Source organism: Vombatus ursinus, unplaced genomic scaffold (assembly GCF_900497805.2).
Source record: "Vombatus ursinus unplaced genomic scaffold, bare-nosed wombat genome assembly UNPS02014792.1, whole genome shotgun sequence".
Lineage (NCBI taxonomy): Eukaryota > Metazoa > Chordata > Mammalia > Diprotodontia > Vombatidae > Vombatus > Vombatus ursinus.
The window spans coordinates 12,688,477-12,705,080 of record NW_020954570.1 but is presented as its reverse complement, the minus strand read 5'-3'; the positions used below and the strand labels follow the sequence as shown (position 1 = coordinate 12,705,080).

The following is a 16,604-nucleotide window of genomic DNA, read 5'->3' as shown; positions in this document are numbered from 1 at the left end:
ATAGATGACTACTTTCTCTATTTTAAATGAATCTCTTCCCTCTCTGCAGGCTTCATCCTGAGCCTTAGATTAGAACTGGCCTTAAACCAGTACAACTCCCACCTCACTCCCCATTTCAAGGACCCTCCCCCCAACACACACACACACACACACACAATTTCTTCATTAGAAGAATTCCATTTCTTTTTATATCTCCTAATATAGTTTAAGACAATAAGAGATTCTAACAATGAAACACGTAAGCCAAATTTACTACCGTAGAGTGAAAAATATAAACAGCTTCAGTGACTATCTCATGTTCTTAGCAAAGCAATACTTGGGAATGTTAAGAGTACTAAAGTAGTTACCTGGAAATCTGGATTCTGGACCTACTTCCAAAATCTCTTGACTTCACTAGACCTGAGTTTTCTACTTTAAAAAAAGATTCTATTTGACTAGATCAATTTCTACCTTTCTCCATTTATTTAGGTGTTAGGTTTGAGGAATTCAATAGAATGTTGTAGAAAATGCTGGATTTGAAGTCAGCAGAGAACTAGGTTTGAACCTATTTACTAGTTTTGTAATTTCAAAGTCCCATCCAACGTTAAGATTCTGTGATTTTTAAATCTAAAGTTGAGTTCAGTTGGCAGATAATTCTCTAAGACTAAATCACAGACAAGTTTGTGATCTGCATTAGTGGAATGAATTTCTATACTTACACTGGCAGTCCCAATGAAATCAGAATTTTATTTCCTCACTTCTTAAAAGAAAAAAATTCATAGAATATAATAATAATTTACATATATATATATATATATATACACACACACTTTAAAACTTGCTGTGAGAAAACTACTACTAAAATACTTCAGTGGGTCACTTCAGTGAGGAAGTGATTATTGTTTCTTTAAGATTATATGAGTGGACATTAGTACTCCCAGGTCCTACCAAATTGGAAAGACTTCAGGTATGGGCCTAGAATCATCTGAGGTGTGTTAAGCATATCCTTGATGAAAATGAGAGGTAAACACGTGGAATTTAACAAATATTAGAACACATTTTCACTTACACAATTGATTCAAAGCTGGAGAGACAACAAGATCCCACATTGTGTTTACAAATAACAGAAAAGCATTTGCTCTAGTAGATATGTGTGTATAGACATCACTTGAAAGGCTTTCCCCTTTAACAAGGTGTCTCCCATGCATATATTAAGATAGCACAAAAATCTCTGATAAAACTGAGAATCACTAACAACAGATTCTTAAAGAAAAAAATTACCAAAGGACACACAAACAGGAGGTGAATTTCACCAAAATGTTATATAAATGTGAGCTGTTACTTTTGCTCAAGAAACATTCACTCTGTAAATTGAAATCTAGCCCCCCAATCCATTTTAGTTTTTACTGTGTAAAAAACCTTTTAAAAATGTGTTGGTCTTTTTTTCCTGCTTTTCTAAGAGCAATGATATCACTGTTTCTTGATGGCTGAAAATCTTAAAAGTGTCTTAGGATTATCATTCTGAATGTCAATGATAATTTTATAATAGAAGGGGTAAAAGATTCAAGAGATTCAGCTTTAACATGCATCAAGCCCAGGAATCATAGGATCAAAGATTTAAAGGAAGGGACTTTAGAGGTCATTCAGTCCAACACCTTCACTTTACAGGTGAGAAAACTGAGACCCAGAGAAATTAAGTGATTTGTCCAAGGTTACACAGGAAAAGTAAACATCGGATCTGGGATCTGAGCCTAAGCCCTATGATTCCAAATTGAACATTCTTTCCACTAAATCAAAAACAAAATACACTTGTAAGAAAGTTGTTTGGAATTAATTCCCATGGAAAGAATATTATAAATATAGGTTGGGTTTCTAGAGTAACCCACCAAAGCCTATTCAGTCATAATTTAGTTGAACTATAATATTAATAACACTATAAAAACCAGTATCTTCTTTTAACACTGTGTCTCTGGGAAAACTGTAACTCAGGACACCAAGAACATCCCTCCTGACTTAGCTCTGGAAATAAGAATACAATTTGCCCTTTCTTCCTTACACCAGTTCTAAAAGTAGGAACTGGACCTTGGTAGCTCCCCTGACATGAGAAAGGGAAAAGAAGAGTGAGAAGTATGGAAAGGAAGAAGAAAGTACAAGGATCCCTAGTAGCTATGCTGCTGGACAGGATGACAGCTAGAGTAGGAAACAGTTTCAAAGGCAAAGAAGTTGGAATGGAAATCAGTAGTTCTAGAAGATACTATAGGGTCCCCACAGGCAGTGGTAGTAGGATATGGAGGAGAGAGTAGGAAACTTCCAGGGAAGTTTCTAGCAACAGTGGTAGTGGAGAGGGGAGAAAAACAAGGAAAAAGAGAAGGAAATCCCTAGTGAGAGCAGTCAGGAGTGGGGAGTAAGGATGTAAGTAGAGATAGGCTACCCCTAGGTAGCAATGGTTGGAAGCCATTTCTTAAAAGGGGCCAGGACTCATAATGGTAATAATGACTGTTAAGGAAAAGGTAGCAAGGTGTCCCTGGCTACAACATGTGAAGGGTATTGTAAGTCAGGGCTTGTCTGTACTTTAAAAAAAAAAACAAACCACAAAACCCAAAAAACAAGTAGCAATTTAAAAGTACAATTCATAGTTTTCTGCTTTCTTTAAGAAAATTGAAAACTTAAATATCTGGCGGTGAAGAAACTTTGCTTTATCATTAATGTCTCTTCTAAATGTTTGGAATGCCAGAAAAATACAGCTCACTAACATTAGCTGGGGGTGTCTGTTTGAGGTTTTATTTTATGCCTTTTCTCTTACCTCATTATTATTTCACCACTGGTAAAGAATGTGTACACACAACACACACACACACACACACACACACACACACACATAATTTTATTCATTAATACTTTTCTTGTAAAATTGGATAGAAAAAATTAGGTGGTTTCTATTAGTAAAACAGTGTTTCTATAATACATTGCTATAGAAAGCTAATATTGATGGGTCCAATAATCAAAGTAAAGATACAAAAAAGTCATTAAGAATAAGCATATAATGAATCACTAAAGCTTATATGTTTAACCAAGTATAACACAGAAGAATTTAAAGAACTATTTGAAAATCTCAAGAAGTAGGGTTCTTTCATCATAATCTTTCAATTTTTGTTTAGGAATATTATTAGAAGTAATACAGAAGTTATTTTATGTATAGTCACTAAATTTGGGACTTTTTTTTTCCCAACTCTACTTACATACACTGACTTAAATAATTGATGTAGAAAAGTAGTTAGTAGATTTTGAATATTTAATTGTGATTACCACCAAATGCCTTAAACAGAATTTAAATGAAAGAGTTATCTATGAAAGGAAATAGTATCAAGTTTTATTGCTGCCACTGTTTTTCTTCACCATTAGAAGATTTTTATTTTCCCAATTCAAAAAAAAAAAAGAAAGAAAGAAAGAAAGAAAAATAATGTAGTTAAATTTTGCAAATAAGTATGAAGGTAACAACCAACAGTTTGCTGATTTCACAGGATATCACTACTTTATATTTATAGTATGCTTTTCTAGAGAAGACTATTATTTAAAGAGTAATTTTGATGCTAAGTTGGGAAAACAAAATGATCAAACATTACATAGGCAGGATACCAGTAATTTTGTTAAAATGATGATTACATAAGCAGGGTGTCCCCAAAGTCTCAATGCAGTTTTAAGTCTTAATAGCTCCAAAAAAAAAAAAAAAAGCTTAACAGCTTAAAACTGCACTAAGACTTTGGGGATACTCTGCATATAGAAAATATAACAGTCTGATCACATGTACGGAAAAAACATAAGTCTTTCCTAAGGTCTACCCTACCCTCCTAAACTGCAATAATTAGACAACCATTTAGATGGGAAGAGGGAGTCTTACCCAATCTTAAGTCTGCCTATCTTTGAGGAATTTGGTACAATAGAGACAAGGTCAACAGATAAGTGATCACCAATAAAGACTCCAAATCATTACACTACCTCCATTAAAAAATAAACATAACCAGTTTACTAGTCAACATAATTCTTAACAATCATTCAGACTTCTCAGCCCCTGTGGTCCATTTCATTCTTTTACAAAAAGGTTCATCAGAAAAAAATGCGTATCACACACACACACACACACACACACACATGCATGTATATATTCATATACATAAATGTGTAGTAATAATAATAATAGCATTTATATTGTGCCTAAGGTTTGCCAAGCACTTTATAAATATTATTTCATCTTATCTTCCTTACAACCCTGTGAGGTGGGTGCTATTATTACCCCCATTTTACAAATGAGGAAACTGAGGCAGACAGAGATTAAGTGACTTGCCCAAGGTCACACAGCTAAGTGTCTGAGGCTGGATTTGAACTCATCTTCCCAACTCCAGGTCGAGTGCTCTAAACATCATGCCAGATGCCACTGTTTATATATATATGTGCTCTTATAAAGTGTTAATTATATTCCTGAATGCAGGTTTCAACTTGCTTAAGTAATGGATTAGTTAAACCAGGAAAGCACCATTTGCTGCTCACAGATAGATTAGAGGCAAAATATCAACAAAAACCCAAGCGGCCAAAAATATCACAATCATAAAATTTTGAATTTCAAGTATAACATTATTACATTTTTTAAAACTATTACTGAGTTACTTTAAAACCTTAGTTTTCTAAGATGGTTGTGCCATTCTCCCAGAAAGGCAAAAAGGAACAAATATTTTGAAACTGAAACCAAAAATAAATGGGAATTCTTCCACACACTAACTATACCCCACCCTAGCAAAACTACCTAAAAAAATTATGCTTAGCACAAACCTCTCTCACAGCTGCATATGGTTCAATTTATATTACCCTCTTACTCTACTGTGGTTCAATTAAACACTTCATTATTTTATTTAATAATATCTTTTAAAAAAGCTTTCACTATAATTAATGAGCCTACTTCCTCTTGGTACAAAATTATTACTGAGTTTCTTTAAGTAGGACCTATAATTTTAAATGGCACACCAACTTAAGGAAAAGACAGAATATTTCATTTAAAAAAATTTGGAAACTGCTTTCAAAGAATAATTCCCAGAAACTAATCTATCCCCAAACCCATCTATATATTACAGGTAAATCAAGTTTGCAAAAGGCCATTAAGTAGTCTCCGAAAGGTTGTCAGTGTTAAATGAAGTGTAAACTTGTTTTAAAGATACTTTTTGATCAATGCACTTTGACCTGGTTTGTATTGAAAACTTCTAAAAAAAATTTAACAAATACATATATAGTTCATTTGCTTCAAGGGATTTCTAAGAAATATAAGCCACTTGAAGAAGCATCAGATTCTACAGTGGCAAACTTCAACACAAATGAAACACTCTTGAATCACAGTGCAAAGGGCTATGCTCAAGACTACATTTCCAAAGTGACACCAGCATAAGATTGATTGTATGACTCTATCCTTTAAAAAAAAATAGCACACTTGGTTATGCATGGCTTTTAGCCTTAGTCTAATATTATGCTATCAATTATTGACCCTATTCCCCTCCCATAAAACCCAAATCAGTCACGTGGAAATATACATATTCTCTGAACACTGTTTAGAGTCCTTGGTTTTCCAGCTCTGATGGAGATCCTGAAGGCGTTCAGAAGTCCGTGTGCTTATATTCAGGGCGGGATGAACTTTGCAAATTCCACTTTCCTCCATCAGTGACAGACCACAGATTCCAAAGTATGCATGCAAAGCATCTGAAAATAAAATATTAATATTTTGATGGCTATTTATTTTGGCATATACTGTAAGACATTTTAAGTGCATAGCTTATTACCATTCTTTGATTCAATTCAACAAACACTTACTGAGTGTGGTTGTGTGTAATGCAATTTGCTTAGAACTACATGGGAACAGAATACTGAATAAAACAGACTGTCATAAATGCAAATATTGTAGATGGGTAGATGACACAGGTACACAAATAAAATACAAAACAGAGTATGAAGTGTAATCATGTAGGCACAGAAGAAACAGAACTTCCTGCTTGGGGAGTGGTGGTGGTAGAAATAAAAGGAAATAATGATGAGGAACCACTTGAAATGAGGCTTAAAGGATAGTTATTAGTAAGAGGAGAAGAAATGGGGGGAAATGTATATTTTATAAGGAGAGAGGGGAAAAAGGCAAGTGTGGACTGAATTTAGACTACTAGTGAATAATCTGTATGACCAGGAACATAAAATACATATATGAAGCAAACGGTAAAATGATTTTTAATACTGTCTTTAAAAAAAAAAGTATTTCTTTTAAAGTCTCAAATGCCATAGTATATAAAAATTAACATCTGTAAAATTTTTTACAGACTCTTAGTCAGAATGAATTTTAAAGGCCACTGAAACCAATGTCTACAAGAACAAGCCTCATATCTTGACAGACTGAAGGTCTCCAGTGACAGTAAATTTACTACCTCTGGAAGCAGCCCATTCTACTTTTGAATAATTCCAATTGTTAAGGTTTTCCTTACAAGTCTAATATTGACTTTCTGCAACTTCCACCCATTGTTCCTACTTCTACCCCATGGGACCAAGAAGAATTAATCTAATCCCTCTCTTTCCATGTGACAGTCACTCAAAATATTTGAAGACACTTATCATGTCTTCTTTTTAATTTTTTATAAAAATGAATTTGTTGATATATTTTACATAATCACAGTTTTCCCCAGTATCCCCCCCCCCAGAGAGCCATACTATATAAAGAATGGTATTTTTTTAAAGATCGAAAAAAAGGGGGAGGGGGAAAGAAATCAGTGCAACCCATCAACACACTGAGAAAGTCCAAAAACACGTATAACAAGCAACACTTCTCACATCTGGAAAATGAAGGGTAGAGAGTGGGGGTGGGGACAAGAGGGAAGAATGTCTATATAAGGTTGGGAATGTCTATATAATTTTACAATATTCATTTCTGAATTTTTTTTTGAGGGGGGAGCTGTTCTTTCCATTTATATTGCTGTAGTCATTATGTACGTGGTTTTTTTGGCTCTGCTCACTTCACTGTGAATTAGTTTATATAGATCTTTCCATGCTTCTCTATAGTCTTCACATTCATCATTTCTTACAACACAGTAATATTCCATTACATTAGTGTATGACAATTTGTTTAGCCTTTCCTCAATTGATGGGTATTTGTCTCCAATTCTTTGCTATCACAAAAAGTGTTGGTATAAATATTTTGGTATGTATGGGGGTATTCTTATCAATGGCCTCTTCGAAGAATAAGTCTAGTAAAGATATCTCTGCATCAAAGAGCATGAACATCTTAGTCACTTTATTTACATAATTCCATAATTACTTTTCAACAAGTGGTTGTACCAATTCATAGCTCCATCAACAAGACATCAGCATGCCTATCTTCTGACAATCCCTTCAAAATTGAGTATTGACATTTTTGTCATCTTACTCAGTCTGCAGGACGTGAAACAGAATCTCACAGGATTATTTTGATTTGCATTATTAGTGATTTGGAGCATTCTTTCATGTGGTTGTGAATAGTTTTTCATTCTTATTTTGAAAACCTTTGACTACTTATCTAATGGGAAATGGCTATTGGTCACATATATTTAGTAACTTTATGTATTTTGACATCAAGCCATTATAAAAGAAATTATGCGAAGATTTTTTTCTTGTTTGATTGCCTCCTTTCTTATCCTAGATGCCTGTGCAGAAACTTTTGTTTCATATAATCAAAATTACTTGTTTCATCTTTTGTAATTGCCTCTTTTCCTTCATCTGGTTAAGAATACATCTACCCACAGCTGCGAGTAAACAGAATCTGCTTCTCTTCTAACTTTTGAAAATAGTATGATCTCTAATATTAAGGCTACATATCCATTTAGAATATATTGTGTAATATGGTGCAACGTTTTGGTCTAAGCCTAATATCTGCCTGACTGTTTTCCAGGAAATATTTTTTTAAAAAATCAAATAGGGAATTCGTTCTTAAGGAATTTGTTTTCCAGTTTATTAAACACTTACTCAATTCCACTGTTCCTGATTCTCTTGTCTCATCTGTTCAACTGATCTATTTTTTAAAACAATGTCAGATGACTTTGATGACTGTTATTTTATAACACAGTTTGAGGTCTGGAAGTACTACTCATCCGTAAGTACGTCATCATATCAACAATAAATAGGTATAGCTTTATCTTTGTTTTACCATGTTCGTGCTTTTAATTTGTTTTTCTTGTCTTACTGCAGCTGCTAGTATTTCCAGAACCAAATCAAGTAAGAGTAGAGAGGCTGGGCACCCTTGCTTTACCTCTATATTTACTGGAAAAGGGTTTGTTACATATTATATATGATGTTTGCTTTTGTTTTTAAATGGGTACTTTTTATGATATTTATACACACACACCCTCCATACCTGTGGGGTTTTGTTTTCTTATCCAATCTGTCACTCCTTTTTGTTTCATTGGATTATTTAATCCATTCACACTCAAAGTTAAGAGATTTAGATTTATATTTTCCTCCATTTGTCTCTAATATTGGGATTTTTGTCCCTCTTCTATTATAACCACAGTACCACATTTTCAGTTATTATAGCCTATTATCATTGGCTCTATTTCCCCTCACAATCAATCCTCCACTCTCCAATCCCCATTTGTTACTACCTCCTTCCCTCTGGAGTTCTGCTTATTAGGTCTTTCTTCCTTTTCTTTGGTCATTTGATCCTTCTCTTTTGTCCCTTTCAGTTAAAGAGTCAAATAGAATTTCCCTTCTTCTCTTCCCCTTCAAATTTTTTTTTGGTTTGTTTTCTGGGCCCTTTCCTAGAAAGCATTTTCTTAAACCTCACTCTTCGTTATCTTCCCCCCCCCCATTTTAACTTTAATTATTTGATTAACAGCCCCTATATTCTTCAGTTCTTCTTTATTCTCTGTATTCCTAATGTGATTACAACTTCTGAGGTACCTATTTTGGGTTCTCTTCTAAAGAGTTGTTACTGCCTCGTTAAGCTTGCCCACTGGCCCTCTTTTTCGATTATGGCTCTTCAAAAAATGCCAATTCCTGTAGGTGATAGAGGATATTGCCTCAGGTAAGATTCTTTCGATGTCCCTGATAATGCAGTTCAATATTGACCTTTGGTGTCTCCTTGGCCATTTCCCCCTCATTTCCCTAATCTAATAACCACTTGGGTCACTATACTGCACTGTTGATGAGATGCATTTCTGTATAAAGATGAAGAGTAGAGGGTGATGTTGAGGGTGTCTACCTAAGTCAAATGCTGCTTCCTCGTTGAGTATCCTTTCAATGCCATAGCTAAGTAAACCTTCTTATGTTGCCTGTTAAATATTCCACAACTGTCGCATTCCATTCAAATCTTGAACTTTTAATTACCAAACTGCCCTATGTCAGGCCTGGCCTGTTACATATACTATCTTTGTATTTATCCAAGTCAGTTATAAATATGTTAAAAAGCACAGGGTCAAGGAACATACAAATCTATTAATTAACATTTAAATCAAATGCCATGCTGGTTCTTTGCAATTACTGTTTCCTTTTCTTTATGTTCACTAACTATCCCATTAATAAAAAAACAAGCATAGTATAGAGCATTTTGGTGAAAACAGATGAAATGTAGAAATAAAGGTAACATTAACATTAAAATATGTGATAATATTTTTTCTCAGCCTCTAATGATCGTCATCAAATGCGTTCCACAGTGGTTCTATCCTCTAGTTTTGGGGTTTCCTCACATGAATATATTGCAACACATGATGCTATTCTGCCTCCCTGACTTTGACCATGTTCAATGTGAGAAAAGAAGGAAAAAAAGGAAAGAAAAAGAGAGGAAAAGAAAGACATCTGAAGCAAAGCAAAATCCTGATCTATGACAAGAAGTTGTCTAAAAATGTCAGAGAGGAGGAATGACTGGAACACTGAAAATGTGAAGCTAGGAGGTAAATGAAGCTCTTTCTAAAAAGGAGCAAGATAGATGTTTGTTTGTTTGTCTGTCTTTCAGCCAAAGACAAGGTTTATTAGAACATCCGTCATATTGGGCAGACTCTTTCTGAACATTAGTAAGCTACTGTCTAGATTATAAGAATCTAAGCCAAGACAAATGATTTCAGGAGGAAGCAGTTGCTCATCCTTAAAATTATCTATGGGAACCCACATAAATCCATCAGCATTTCTTTTTTTCCCCCTGTGTGGTACCACTTTTTCTTTCTATTTTTTTTTAATAATTTCTTTTTAGTTTTCAACATTTACTTCCATAAGATTTTGAGTTCCAAATTTTCTCCCCTTTCTCTCCTCCCCCCTCCCCAAGACAGCATGTAATCTGATATAGGCTCTACTTATATATTCATATTAAGAATATTTTGACATTAGTCATGATGTATAGAAGAGTTAGAACTAATGGAAGGAACCATGAGAAAGAAGAAATAAAACAAAACAACAACAAAAGAAAAGGAGAACAAATAGTATGCTTCCATCTGCATTCAGATTCCACAGTTCTTTTTCTGGATGTGGATAGTTCCATTATAAGTCTTTTGGAGCTGCCTTAGATACTTGCATTGCTAAGAAGAGATAAGTCTATCAAAGTCAGTCACCGCATATTATGGCTATTACTGTATACAATGCTCTCCTGGTTCTGCTCACTTCACTGAGCATCAGTTCATATAAGTTTTTCCAGGTTTTTCTGAAGTCTGCCTGCTCATCATTTGTTAAAGCACAATAGTATTCCATTATATACATAGATCACAACTTGTTCAGCCATTCCCCAACTGAAAGGCATCCCGTCAATTTCCAATTCTTTGCCACCACAGAAAGAGCTGCTATATATATTTCTGTATGTTAGTCCTTTTCCCATTTTTTTTTGTTTTTTGTTTTTTGTTTTTTTATCAGGCAATTGGGGTTAAATGATTTGCCCAGAGTCACACAGCTAGTGAGTGTTATGTGGCTGAGGCCAGATTTGAACTCAGTTCCTCCTCAATCCAGGGCCGGCACTCTATCCACTGCGCCACCTAGCTGCCCCCCTTTTCCAATTTTTATGATCACTTTGGGATACCGACCTAGAAGTGGTAATCCCTGGCATTTCTCTGTATTACTAACAAACCCCAAAAGCAAGAGATAGAAAGAGAAATTCCACTTAAAGTTACTGTCGATATTATAAAATATTTGGGACTCTACCTGCCAAAACAAACCCAGGAACTATATGAACACAATTACAAAACACTTCACAGAAATAAAGTCAAATCTAAATAACTGGAAAAACATCAGTTGCTCATGGGTAGGCCAAGCTAATATAATAAAAACGAAAATTCTACCTAAATTAATTTACTTATTCAGTGCCATAACAGTCAAACTACCAAAAAATTATTTTACAGAGCTAGAAAAAATAATAACAAAATTCATCTGGTAGAACAAAAGCTCCAGAATATCAAAGGAATTAATGAAAAGAAATGTGGCCTAGTCATACCAGATCTTAAATTTTATTATAAAGCAGTAATCATCAAAACTATTTGGTACTAAGAAATAGAGTGGTGGATCAGTGCAATAGGCTGGGTACACAAGACACACTAGTCAATGACTACAGTAATCTACTATTTAATAAACCCCAAGACAGAACTCACTATTTGATACAAACTGCTGGGAAAACCAGAAAAGAGTTTGGCAGAAACTAGGCATAGACCAACATCTTACACCCCATAATAAGATAAAGTCAAAATGGATACATGATTTAGATATAAAGTCTGATACTATAAGCAAACTGGGAAAGCAAGGAATAGTTTACCTGTCAGATTTATGAAGAGCGGAAGAATTTATGACCAACAAGAGATAGAGAATATTATGAAATGCAAAATGGATAATTTTGATTATATTAAATTGAAAACTTTTTGCACAAAGCCAATGCAACCAAGATTAGAAGGGAAATAGAAAACTGGGGAACAAATTTTATAGCCAGTGTCTCTGATAAAGGCCTCATTTCTAAAATATATAGAGAAATGAGTCAAATTTATAAGAATAGAAGTCATTCCCCAATTGATAAATGGTCAAAGGATATGAACAGACAGTTTTCAAATAAAGAAATTAAAGCTATCTACAGTCATATGAAAAAATGATCTAAATCATTATTGATTAGAGAAATGCAAATCAAAACAATCCTGAGGTACATCACACCTATCAGATTAACATGACAAAACAGGAAAATGATAAATGCTGAAGAAGATGTGGGAAAATTGGAACCCTAACGCATTGCTGGTGGAGTTGTGAACTGATCCAACCATTTTTGAGAGCAATTTGGAACTGTACACAAAGGGCTATAAAAATGTACATATCCTTTGACCTACCACTTTTAGGTCTATATCTCAAAGAGATCATACATATGGGAAAAGGACTCACATGTACAAAAATATTTATAGCAGCTCTTTCTGTTGTGGCAAAGAATTAGAAATTGATGGGATGCCCATCAGTAGGGGAATGGCTGAACAAGTTGTGGTATATGAATGGAATAGAATACTATTGAGCTATAAGAAATGATGAGCAGACAGACTTCAGAAAAAACTGGAAAGACTTACATGAACTGACGCTAAGTGAAGTGAGCAGAACCAGGAGAACATTGTACACAGTAACAGCCACATTATGCAATGATTAACTTCAACAGACTTATCTCTTCTTAGCAATGCAAGTATCTAAGACAACTCCAAAAGACTCATGATGGAAAATGCTATCCACATCCAGAGAAAGAACTATGGAGTCTGAATGCAGATCAAAGCATATTATTTGCTCTCTCTTTTTTTGTTTCTTCTTTCTCATGGTTTCTCCCATTGGTTCTAATTCTTCCTTAAAACATGACTAATGTGAAAATTGGTTTAATGTGAATATATGTTGAGCCTATATCAATTTACATGCCACCTTGAGGTAGGGGGAGGGAAGAGATGGGGAGAAAATTTGGAACTAACAATCTTATGGAAGTGAATGTTAAAAACTAAAGATAAATAAATTTATAAAAAATAAAATAAAGAATCTTATCCATAAGAATGGAAAAAAAATTATCTCTGGAGTTATCTATTTCCATCCACCCTCCATATTATCCATAATAGCACAGATTCACTGGTATTATGATGGAGGGTAGCTGTTGACAAGGTAACAGAAATATAGGAGGTCTTCAATAAACAACAGAAACCACCAAAACCTTATCAAAACAGATGATTACTACCCACTTTAGGGAATTCACATACAGAAATAATACTTGCAAAAGGAACTTAAGAAGCACAGTGAAAGACTACTATGTCTTGGGCAAAAACCTGTCTTGAATGAACTACACCCTCAAGGTACTAAAAGAAATTGTTCGATCACTGTCACTAAACTTTGTTGAAAAATCACATATCTTTAACAGAGAAGTGGTTAAAGAACATGAACAAATAGTTCTCGAAAGAAGACTTGCCTGACCATATGAAAGAATGTTCCAAATCACTAATATCATTGTAAATGAAAATAACCCTGATGTTTCACCCCACACTCAGCAAACTAGCAAAGATAACAAGGCATGGGGCAAAGTCAAGCATGCTAAAGCATTGTTGATTGCTACAACCATTCTGGAAAGCAATTTGTAATAATGCAAATAAAATGACTGAAATGTCCACACCCTCTCTGATACAGAAATTTTACTGTTAGGCATACAGAAAGTGCCAAGAAAGTCACTGTCACACTTTTCATGGTAGCATAAAATTGGAAATTGGCCATCAATTGGGGAATGGCTAAAGAAATTGCAGTAAATGACTATGATAATGAAAAACAAAGACTTATATGAACTAATGCAAAATGAAGTAAGCAAAGTCAGAAAAACAATATAACAATGACTTAAATAATGTAAATGGAAAGAACGATCACAAAACTATCAAAACTGAATGATACAAAGGTATCGGCCCCTAGGAAGAGCTATTATAAGACACCTCACCAGACTATTTTGCAGAGGTGGGGGGAGAGGAAAGGACTAAAAAATCAGATTCTCTCTGTGTTGATTAATTTTAATGTATTGTTTTTCTCTTTTTCCTCTTTAAAATAATTTAAGCAGGAAGAAGGAAACAGGGAAATCAAGGTGCAGTAAGAACAAAAAATATTAAATATATTATTTTTTAACAAGAAAAATAGCAATGATAAAGAACAGAATAGGTAGCACTTCCCCCACTTCCTCAAGCCCTCTCCTTGTCTTATTTAACTTGATGACTCTTGAAGCCATTTGGATTTTGACAGGTACTACTTGACAGAATAGATCCTTTATTCTCCCACTATTATATATAAACAATTCATCCTGAGATAGTCTTTTCTAATTGATAAAATGTATATACTTTTCTGTTTCTCTTGTCTCTTGCATTGCCATTCTGAACTCTAATACTTCTGACTTTTTCATCAGGAATGACTACAAATCTTTTATTTCATTAAAGATCCATTTTTTTTTACTCATGGTCACATAACCAACAAAAAGGATTAGATATATTCTTGAGTCTTCACTAACTCTCCAAAACTCCCCGAAAAGTCAAATTATGCACCAGAGAAAAAGCAATTACAACTATCTCCACAGGCTAAGACATCAAGAAACCTAACAAGGCAATGGCCTTATGAATTAACAGCAGGGATTACTAAGTACTAACTCAGTCAGCAGGCCTCTTCCCCCAAAACCCTTACATTCTCAAAGGATGACCCACTGGTTTATACTCTGGGATCCCCACAGTGATCTTTTTTTTTTTGCTGCTGCTGCTGCTGCTGCTGCTGCTGCTGCTGCTGCTGCTGCTACAGCCTAACAGCACATCCTGCCCCTGCAACTCACCTCACTATTTAGAAAAATGCAGATGAACTCTGTCCACCCACTTGTGAAGAAGGGGAGGCATAGGAGGGTGAGAATTCCTTTGCCTTGGGTGGCAGTAGGAAAACTAGGGAGGACACCAGTAAACACACAGATCTTCATCTACAGATCTACTATATATAGTATATATAATCATACAGATCACAGATCTACTAGTCTACATCTAAAAGGGATCAGCATTCAGTTGGGATTAACCTGTACTGTTCCCTCAAGAGACTGAGGTCTGCCATCAAAGGAGAAGGTGTCAGAAAGTGAGTGATAGGAGAATATAAAGAAAAAAGACTACCAAAGATCTTAAGAGGAAGGAAATTCAGTTTAAAACCTAGAGCACAAGCAGATAAATAAACAGGGAAGATATTAATACAGAAGGAAGTTGTTCACTATGAAATCTCAATAACTGAAAACATCTCTAAGCAGATACTGTAAGACAAAGGAAGTTGAATCAACACCATGAGACAAAACACACTGTGGGGGCAGCTAGGTGGCTCAGTGGATAGAGCTCCAGCCTTGGAGTCAGAAGGATCCGAGTTCAAATCCGGCCTCAGACACATAACACTTACTAGCTGTGTGACCCTGGGCAAGTCACTTAACCCCATTGCCTAGTCAAAAAAAACAAACAAACCCCAAAACAAACCACACTGTGGATTCCTAAAGAAAGCATGGAACTGCAGCAAGATGTTGCTGACTTATTTGAGAAGAATCAAAATTTTGAAAAAAGTTAAAAAGAAATAAATGTTAGAAATTATAGCCTGCAAAACAAAATAAAAATAGAAAACTCTTAATCAACCAAAGCAATTCTCTCCAAAGAAACTAAGAGAAAACAACCAATTGGAAATACAAATATTCTGCAATAACCAGAAGAAAAACCTTCAAATACAAAGCAACACAACACTATTCTCAACCCGCAAGAAACAGAAGGGAAAGGAGTAAAACATTCTGAAAAACAAAGGCGCTCTAGATATACTTCAAGATGACATACCTTGCAAATCAACAATGGGGAAAAAAAAAAAAAGACCCAAGCAGATTATCTGACTTGCAAATACCTTAACCAGGAACACAAGAAAGATAAACAAACAAGGAAATAACAGTCACAAAATAACCAAATTTCTATAGATTATTAAAAGGAGGGGAAAAAACCTACTCAGAAATAGATAGTATGGGGTTTTAAAAAAAAGGAATAAAAAAGTGAAAGTTAAGAGATTTCTTTCTAAAAAATATACAAGGAAACAATTATGAAAATACACTTGAAGAGAGAGGTATAGACTTGAAACAATAAACCTCAGTATCACAGTGCCCCCACAAAAGTGAATCAATGTGAGGGGATGGAACTAAGATGGATGGTAAAGTGAAGTAAATATTTTTGCTTGGCTGTCCCAACATATTCCTCTCAACTTTTAAAAAGTGTGTCAAACGAAATTGAGGGGGATAACCAACAAAAAGTCACAGTAAAGTCATTTTCCCAACCCAGAGCAGCTTAGGAAGACTTAGAGATCTGAGGACACTAGGACAGGAACTTGCCAAGAGCCTGGCAAAGCAGAAGCAGAATGTGGCAGAAGATAGGCTGGGGACCTGGAATGTAGCATCAAACATCAGTAGAACCACCTAGGGTCCAAGAAGAGTAAAGGGACTGAATACCTGTTCAGAAAGAGGGATCATTTTGCTATTACCAGATGCCATTTGGCAGCCTCATCTGCCCATTACACAGTTCTGGGTCACAGTTCCAGGGCATAGAAGAGTGGTTGAAGTCTCAAGGAAGTAGTGGCTCTATCTGGGTAAGGAT

At 34.9% G+C, this 16,604-nt stretch overlaps 1 protein-coding gene across 2 annotated transcripts in view; it reads right to left on the bottom strand.

Annotated features, from left to right (window-relative positions):
* Nucleotides 1-4,307: 4,307 nt before the first annotated feature.
* PGGT1B (protein geranylgeranyltransferase type I subunit beta) overlaps nt 4,308-16,604 on the bottom strand; it is a 60,490-nt gene continuing 48,193 nt past the window's right edge. For both annotated transcript variants that reach the window (XM_027869192.1, XM_027869193.1), the window contains one exon: nt 4,308-5,718. In XM_027869192.1, coding sequence (XP_027724993.1) covers nt 5,537-5,718 — 182 coding nt within the window. In that variant the 3' untranslated portion in view covers nt 4,308-5,536. The remainder of the gene's footprint in view (nt 5,719-16,604) is intronic.